Genomic DNA, 8842 nt, shown 5'->3' on the forward strand with positions numbered 1-8842 from the left:
GGTCCTGCACCAGGCTGGGCATGGACCTGAGCAGTACTAGGACGTGGTCCTGCACCAGGCTGGGGCATGGACCTGTGTCAGGATGGGGCACGGTCCTGCACTAGGTTGGGGCATGGTCCTGCACCAGGGCATGGTGCACAGCCCCGGGTTTGGATGGTGCACAGCCCTGGGTTGGGATGGTGCACAGTCCCAGGTGAGGATGAGGCACAGTCCCCGTTCGGGATGTGACCCAGCCCCAGTTCRGGATGGAGCGGGCCGGGGCAGCTGGGTGCCAAGGCCACCCAGCACCCGGGAGGGCCGCGCGGGGCCCCGCACAGCGCGAGAGCCGGGAGCGAGGAGCCGCAGCACGTCGAGGAGAGGCGCAAAGCCTCGAAGGGGGCTCGGAGCCTCTGCGAAAGGGCTGAGTTTAAAAATAAAACCCAGGGAAGTTTCCAACAGGAAAAATTCCTCTGAAATGAAAATCCCATTTTTTCCCCCCTTTGCACAAATAAATTTGGCAAAAACAGAGTGAATGCCCCCCGTCGTGGGGAGCCCTGCCAGGGCAGGCTCACCGTGTCCCCGCAGCAGCAGTGACGGGGCCTTGGGGCGCCAGGGCCGCGGGGGGCTGCAGCGATCCCGGAAAATGCGAGAGGAAAACTTGGAGGCTCCTTTTCTTTCCATGAGCGAGTTTCCAAAGAGACTTTGCACCCATTAGAAACTGGCTGCGGCTCCTCTGCCTGGGTTTCCCCGGCCGCCGAGCTCCCTCGCCCTCCGGCCAGCTCCGGCCTCCGACCCGGCGTGTCTCCCGCCTGCCGAGGCGTGTCGAGCCGCGGGAAAGCCCGCCTGGCTCTGGGATCTCCCTGCTGCGGCGCACACGCGCGAGCAAGGCACTCCGGCACGCGTGCCGACGGGGACACGCATGGAGCGGGCTTGGTGGTGGTGGTGGTGGTGGTGGTGGAAGGGGGGGGGGTTAAGCACCGCACTGGCTCCTGCTTCCCGCTTTTGCGCGCGAAAGGAGCGGAAAGGCGGAATAAAAGCGGAGGCTGAATAAAGGCGAGCGGCATCGCGCCGCTCTCCCTCCCCTCGCCTGCAGCCCTGCGCAGCGCCCCGGGGCGTGGGAGCCTGGGAGCCGGCCGTGCCAGCCGCGGCAGCATCGCTTTAATTAGCCCAGCCCGCCCCTGCCCCCCTTTTTCTTAATGAACAGCTAATTGGGGCTGTCTAGACAGGAAGGGGAAAAAAAATGCAAAGCAAGAAAGCAAGCTGTCCGCAGCGAGAGCGGCAGCCGTGGGGCTGGGAGAGGCCGGCGTGGGGCCGGGACCCAGCCGGGGCGGGCGCGGGGGGCCGGGCAGGCTGGGTGCCCAGAGGTGCCCGTCGGGAGGATGCCAGCATGGAGGGTTTAGGGAGACAGGCTGGGGGGCCGCGGACACAGCCCGGACCCCTGGGCCTCTGCTAGAGCTAGCCACGACACCAGGGCTCTGCTGGGGGGCTACAGCCACCYCATAGCACCTATAGAGAGCAGTGCCCTGATGGAGCAACACCGTGGCACCTACAGAGCCCGTGCTTTCACGGGGAGGCCCTATAGCAACATCATGGCACCTATGGAGAGCCTGTGCTTTCACAAGGAGGYCCTGTAGCTATACCACAGCACCTATAGAAAGCCAATCCCTTAACAGAGGGGGCTGATATCAATGCTACAGCACCCGCAGAGAGTCAGGGACCTACTGGGGGGCCTCGAGCTACACCCCAGCACCTACAGAGAGCCCGCGCTTTGACACTGTGGCCTAACAGCAACACCTCAGCACCTATAGAGACCCAATGCCTCGACGGGGGGCCCTATAGCCATGCCAAGGCCCCTGGAGGGAACTGGTGCTCTCCGAGGAGGGCTGTACGGCAGCGCCCCGGCGCCTATAGAGAGCCAGGGCCCGCTGGTACCTACCCCCTTCCATGTCTTCTGTCCAGTTGCGGCTGCTACTCGTGGGCGAGTTGGACGAGGTGTAGTACTCTCCCCCCGGGCTCGTGTCTATGTCGTCCTCCATGGAGCCAGACTTGTGCCGTTTGCTCCTGGGGAGCAGGAGAGCAGGGAAGGGTCAGGCCAGCGTGTCCCCCCGCCCGGCCTCCCCGCCGTTGCCCACCCCCACCCGGATGCCTGGGTCCCCGGCCCAGCTCCAGCGCAGGAGCCGCGGAGAGCCGGGACACGGAGCGCCGAGGGCCGGGGACGCCGGTGACACCGTGGGCACAGCCCCAGCACACGGCGAGACAGGGCTTGACCCCGGGGTGGCTTTGCCGAGCCGGGGTTGCATCTGGCACCACCGGGCACCACCGGGGCCGATTGCAGGGTGCCAGGGCGTCTGCCCTTGCCTCGGCGCTAATCGACTTAGAGCACCACGGGCTTGGCCCGCAGAGCCTTAAAGATGCTTAATGCAACTATATATAACCCCAGCCCGGCGCGCGGCTCGCCCGTCCTTGGCCTGGCGGCCGGGTTAGAGCCAGAGTAATGGCTATCGGGGCCTTCCCCGACGGGGGAACGCTCTCCACTCTGCTCTCCAGCATCACGGCCCCAATCCCGCCCAGGGCGGCACCTCGGCCTCCCCTCGCACCGTCCCCGCGTGCCGGGGACGCCGCTGCCATCCCCAGCCCCGCGAGCACCCCCGCCCCAGGCGGAGGCGGCCGGTCGCAGGCGGTGCCCGGCACGCCGGGGCAGCCTCCCCGTGCCGCCTGGCGCGGCTCCGGGGGCCGGGGAGCCGGGGCGCGCGCGGGCGGGCGGCCAGGCCGGAGGAATGCGCTTTGCGGAGGGAGCCGCGGCAGGCGGGGAGCTGGCAGGCGGTCCTGGAGGCAGGCAGGGCGTCCCTGCCCGCCTGGCACCCGCTCTGCCCGCGCCYGGGGGGAYGTGGTGGTGGTGGTGGTGGGGTGTCTTTGCRTCTGACCCCAGSCTGGCACGGGCAGCCCCGGGGGCTKTKTCTCCGTGCACAACGTCCCCGTGCCAGGGGTCCCGGCGGTGGGAGAGCACGCCAGCTGGGGCCGTGCACGGCAAGCCCGGCGCCCGCCCGGGGCAGGACTCGACCTGCCTTTCCCTTCCCACCCGGCGAGGCAGCGAGCGGCTCGCGGCCGTGCCCAGGCATTGCCTTGGCATCGCCCCCGCAGCCTGCCGGCCCCGGCACCTACCCGCTGGAGGAGGTACTCGGTAGCGTCCTTCTCATGCCTGTGCTTGAGGGGTTCAGGTCGTAAGCCAGGTGACCCTGCAGCTCCCCCAAGGAGAAATTTGGCCCTGTGCCCGTCACCACCGGCGCTGCAAGGAGAGAGGGGCATCAGGAGGGGCGCAGCACTGCGCCGACGCGCCGGACCCCCACACCTGGCGGTGCCGGGTCCCCCCGTTCCCCCCGTCCCCACCGCGGGGGCCYGAGACACAGCCGTTAGCGCGGGCTGTGCCCAAACGTGTTCCCCCAGCCCCGAGCTCAAACCCGCGGAGGCGGCTCTGCCGCGGGGCCGCGCGGGCGGCAGGGAAGTCGGGGCTGGCTGGGTGCTGCGGGGCCTGGGAAGCCGGAGCGGGGTACCGCRCCAGGGGAACGCGCGCCACTGCGGCACTCACTTCGGGACACCTGGATGAGCTCGGTGACGCTGAACACCCCCGAGGTCACGAAGCTTTCTTGGAAGTCTGTTGAATCTGCAAAGGAGAGAGGAGAAAGCACTGAGCAGCGGTGGGGGACCCCACGCCTGCCCCAGCACCCGCTTGGGCTCCAACCCTCACCCTGACGTCTCGCCTGCACCCCAGATCTCCCCGGCTGGGGCCTGCGCTTATGCGCTCCCCGGCAGAGCAGCGTGCGGGGCCACGCTCCCAGGCCACGGGCAGGGCGATGGGGCCGGGCAGGCTCACTCAGGGGTCCTCCCAAGGGGGACCCAGGTCCCTTTGGGAGCAAAGGAGGCTGAGCCAGGTCAYGCAGGGAGCCCTGTGCAGGGACCGAGCCAGCCGGGCGCTCCGGGTGCAAGGACTGCGGTCCCCAGGCCACCTCGGAGGCGCCGAGCCAGCCGGGTGTGTGAGATGGAGGAAGGCGTCCGGGCACGTGTCGGCATCTCCAGCGTCTTCCTCATCCCGGGTGGGGAGCACTGCTCGAGGACATCGCGCCCTGCGGGACTCCCTCGGCTCCGGTCCCGCGGCAGCATCTCCCCATCGTCCCTCCTCGAGCGGCGCCGCGTCCGTCCCCSACTCCGGCGGTGGATCGGTCCCTGCCTTGGCCTCTGCGCGGAGCAGCGAAGCGCCTCGAGGAGCAGGATTTTCTCCTAGACGTCTCCCCGCTCCGTTAAGCAGCCTGGAGGGTCGTCTCCGAACCATCACCATCCCGTCGACCTCCTGCGGCATCTGGACAGTTCCCACTTCCCACGTCCTCGTTAAGGCCTGCTGGTTCCTCGTCCGTAATCTGTTTTGCTGTGTTCTCCGTGAACACGTTCAACTCCGGTTCCTTCCGTGAGCAACGAGGCTCCCCCAGGCCCGCTCACGTGACCCTCTCAACCAGTCCGCTCCGGCAAAAACGATGTCCCAGGGCTGCTCCGTGCCTCAGTTTTCTCCCCAGGGCTGCTCCGTGCCTCAGTTTCCTCCCTAGGGCTGCTCCGTGCCTCGGTTTCCTCCCCAGGACTGCTCCGTGCCTCGGTTTCCTCTTTCAGGGTTGCTCCGCGCCTCAGTTTCCCCACGGCTGCTGCCCGTGCCCCGGGGACAGAGCGTCGCGCGGCGCACCGGTGAGCTGACAGCGCGGCACCTGCGCGATGCTGCCGTCCRCCCCGGGGAAACAGCCCCAGTGGGGCTCTGTGGGGGCTCCCGTGCCACCTCGGGCACGTCTCCGGACCTCGGATCAGCCCCAAATCCTCGCGCCTGCCTTTGCCCTCGGCCGCGTGGCCGGCCGGATCCTTCGCAGCCCCGGCCAAGGGGGGAGCGGGGATGGGCGCTGGCTGCACCGGAGGTGGCCAGAGCCGAGTCCCCGGGAAGCTCTGCCCTGGCCGGAGACGAGCGGGCGGGAATCAAACGCGGCCGCGGCGCTACTCAGCACGGAAGAGTCTGGCCGGCCCCTCCGCCTGCCCCGAGCCATGCCGGGCGCCTGGGCCGCGCTGCCTCGCCGGCCCCACCGGCCCCTAGCTGGGGGCTGAGGCCGTGCGAAACTCGTTCCACCTGTGTCCGCCTGGCGCCCCAGCCCCTTGCGGCGACCGGCGCGGAGCCGCAGCCATCGCTCACCCGCCCGCCGCGAGCGCCGCAGCCCTGCCGCGCTGAGTCAGCGCTCCGGCTGCAACGTGCCGGGGGCCGCGGCTCGCTCGGGGTCGGGGAGTCACCAGGGGCTGCGGAGCAGCCGGCGGGCTCCTACGGCGCAGAGAAAGCCCCTCGCTCAGCGCTTTCCTCTCTGCGGCCTTTTTCCATTCAACGCAGCCCGATCGCTGCCTTTCCGCTCCCCTCGGCCCCCCCGACCTTCCCCCCCCCCCCGCCCTGGCTCTTCCTGCCGGCTGCAAATCCGCCGGCCTGCCCTGCTCCTCCTGCCCGGGCCGCGGCTCTGCGGGGGAAGCGCCTGCCGTGCCGACGGGACTGTGTCAGCCGCAGGGTCCCTGGGGGCTCCGGGAGGGGCTCACGCGTCCAGGAGGTGGGTGTACGCRGCCAGTCCAGGCCCTGGGGGTACCGAGCCGGGCGCCGTCAGGGACCCACGCGAGTCCCAGGAAATCCCGCGCCGGAGGTGCTCCCGCGGGCTGCTCCGCTTTCCTCCGCGTGTCCCCGCCACTGCGAGGGCTGGCAACTGCCCTGGCCAAGGACCTCCAAGCTGAGGGTCTCCTGCGGTGTCCCGACCCCGGGAGATGGGGCTTCAAGGGGAAACACCCCACGCAAGCAGGGCAACTGGAAGCATCGCCCGCCCCATGGCACCCAGCCTGTCTGGAGGCCCACACGGGGCACGGACACGGCGGCACCCCGAGGGCTCGAAAGAGCCCGTGCACCCGGGCGCGCCGGGCCCGTCTGCCTGGACGGGAGGGCTTTGACCCCCTCCACYCCGCCGTGCCCCCACTTACCCAATGTGATGGGTTTGCTGTCCTCCTGATCCGAGCCAATGCCCGTCCGGGGACTGCTGCTCTGCTCTGAATCTGGAAGAGGAGGAAACGGGGTGAGACGCCGCTCTTGGGTGCAACCCGGCGATACCTGCCAGCCGAATACCGCCCCGAGCCCCCCACGCCAGCCCCGCGAGGGGTCAAAGCGTGCTCCTGCAGCCGTGCCGCTGCCACGTGGGCGCCGGCGGGCATGGGCACGGCACGGCCTGCTGCAGCCACGGCTCCCGGCCTGGGCTGCTGCAAGCGAGGTGGAGGAAGACGCGGGACTGCATCTGAATGCCGCGGGAGAGGGCACGGCTGGTGTGGGCACCATCCTGCCTGGTTCCTAGCCATCCTCGGAGGGATCAGAGCCTGAACACACTGCTACCCAGCCCTGAAAGAACTTTAGACGCTTGGTGCTGCCCCAGGTGGGATAACAGGGCTGATGGCACAAGTGGGGAAACCGAGGCACGGGCCAGCAGGCTGGCTCCCGCCTYGCGAGGGTTGCAGGCAAAGCAGCACATCCCCTGCCACCGGGAAACGGCCTCGGCTCGTCCCTCCCTGCGGTCCCCTGCTACGGATGCAGCGAGCTGGATCGGCCAGGCTCGCGAGGGCCCTGGCGGTGCCAAAGCCCCGAGGACGCCCCTTCCCTCGCGCGGTTGGAAACGCCCGGCGCGGCGGCTGCCGGGGTTCCCATGGTGACAGACGAACACTAATGGCTCCGTTATGCAATACGGTTCGGTGCCGTAATGGCCCCTCCACGCCCTGCGCTCGCTCGCCAGCGCTCGCCGTGCCGCCGGGTGGCGATTAAGGAGCCGCCGCGGCCGCCAGGGCCTCCTGCCCGCCGCCGCCGGTAATGGAGGAAGCTCCCGGCCGCCGGCGCCGCGGAAGCGCCCCGGTGGCACCGCCGCGGCGGTGCGGGGGGGGAATCACTGCTCCCGCGCTGCGGCGCCGGCGGCTCTTGGAAGCGCCGCGGCGGACCCGGGCCCAGCGCGGTTCGCCCCGGCGGCGCGACGYGGCACGGTGCACCCCACGGGCCGACCTCGCAGCCCACGGGACGCCGGCGTCGTCGCTCGAGGCTCCCAGGCCGCCCCACGTTTGCACAGCGCCTTGGGAGGCCTCTCCCCGCTTCGCCTCCGCTCGTCCCCAGCACCCCGCGACGCCGGTGCYGGCCCCCCCGGGCTCCTTGCAAGAGCCGCGCTGCAAAGAGCCGGGCTCCGTCCGAGGGGAGCGGCAGCTCGTCCCCCACCCCGTTCCCCGTAACGCCCGCGGTCCCCTCGCGYGGAGGGCGGCTCGCGGCAGCGGYGGCRGCGGCCACGTGTYGGCAGGGGCGTGCGGGAGCGCACGCGTGCCGGGCGCAGAAACGCGCCCCTCCCCGTCCCCGCCGGCTCCTGCAGGATATGTGGCAATTCTCCGCTTCCTGCAGAAACGTAACCCTCGGCGCTCCGGCCCGCGGGCCGCGCACGGCCGCGCCGGCTGTTATCCCAGCATCCTGGAGCGATTCCGGCCTCGCCGCTTCCTCTAGTTCCTCCAGCCGTTGGGTGGCGTGACGCACGCTGCCGCTTCGTTTCCGGTCCCGCTGCCTGGGAATTACCCTCTCCGGGCCCGGCTCCTCGCCTCCCACCTCCCCGCGGCTTGGCTGAGCGCGGACCGAGCGGCGCAGGCCCCCGGCGCTCCGCAGACGCCCCGCGGTGCCGCGCGCACCGAGCRGAGCGGGTTGGGGGATGCGCACCGCGCCGGAGCCCGGCCGGGCCCTCCCAGGGGCGAGGGGCAGCGTCCGACGCAGCCTGGAAGGGGAAGAAACCCCATGGTCGCCGCCGCCGCCGCCGGGGCGAGGTTTCCACCCGGGAGAGCCGTCGTGCCCGGGGAAACCTCCACTACAACCCCCCCCCCCCGCCGCCCTTCCCCTTCCCGCGGCAGAAACGCCCTGGCGCAGGGCGGCCTGCAGCCCGGCACGGCCTGTCCCCGCTCCATCTTATCTAAAAATAATCCGCCTCCCCGGGCAGCCGTGCAGACGCTGAGCTCAGCGGTATTGGTTTCTCCAGCATCCTGCGCTGCATTTGCCAGCAGTCGCCCTCCCTCTCCCCGGCTCCCGCGGCGAGGGGCGGCCGGGCCCGCGCTGGCCGCGAGGAGGGAGAAGCCAGGCGGTGCCGGCGCTCCGGTGCCGACGAGCGGCGCTCAGCATCGTTCCCAGGGAGTCTCCCGGCTCGCCGGGCCCCGCGGCCTCTCCCCCCGGGGGTGGCGGCAGCAGAGGTTGCAGCACGGCCGCCGGCGAAGTGACCGCACAGGGATCGCGCCGGGGCCCAAGCCCCTGCCGCCCGCTGCTGGTGCTGCCGCCGGTGCCGCCGTGCCCGGAGCCGGGGGTGGTGCCGCCTCCCCGTCCCCGCCACGGGCGCCGCGGGAACGCGCCGTGGAAGCCGCTCTGCAGCAGAGCATCCTTCCCGCCCCGAGCCGAGAGCCCCGGCCCGCCGGCCGGCCTCCCGCGCGCCCCGGYGGGGCCAGGCGCCTTTTCGAAGCCCTTCCAAAACTTTCGTGATTTTTGTTGTTGTCGTTGTTTTTTATCCACCCCCCCCACCACCACCGCTCCTTCGTCCCTCTTTTCTCTTGCTCCCTCCATCCTCCTCCTCCTCCCACCCGTTTGGCCTTCGGCATTTTCCTTTCGCAGCTTTGGCTGATGCCGGGAAAAGGCTGAGACAATCCAAACAACGCAGTCAAAACACAGCGGCCCGGCGTTGCCAACCAGCCTGCTGGGGGGGTTTTCTTTTTTTTTCTTTTTTTTCCTTTTTTTCTTCGTCCCTCCACTCTTCCCCCCCCC

The 8842-nt window shown here is 70.2% G+C and overlaps 1 protein-coding gene across 1 annotated transcript in view; it reads right to left on the reverse strand.

The window, feature by feature from the left end:
• Positions 1-8842, reverse strand: part of LOC146586669 (nuclear factor 1 C-type-like) — an 18287-nt gene that overhangs the window by 8049 nt on the left and 1396 nt on the right. The window contains exons 2-6 of the mRNA XM_085320897.1: positions 8662-8830; positions 6013-6084; positions 3566-3640; positions 3142-3265; positions 1916-2040 (exon numbers count right to left, since the gene is read on the reverse strand). Of these exons, the coding sequence (XP_085177023.1) occupies positions 1916-2040; positions 3142-3265; positions 3566-3640; positions 6013-6084; positions 8662-8830 (565 nt within the window). The remainder of the gene's footprint in view (positions 1-1915; positions 2041-3141; positions 3266-3565; positions 3641-6012; positions 6085-8661; positions 8831-8842) is intronic.

This window comes from Rhea americana, unplaced genomic scaffold (assembly GCF_003343005.1).
Source record: "Rhea americana isolate MKP2758 unplaced genomic scaffold, rheAme1 scaffold_666, whole genome shotgun sequence".
NCBI lineage: Eukaryota > Metazoa > Chordata > Aves > Rheiformes > Rheidae > Rhea > Rhea americana.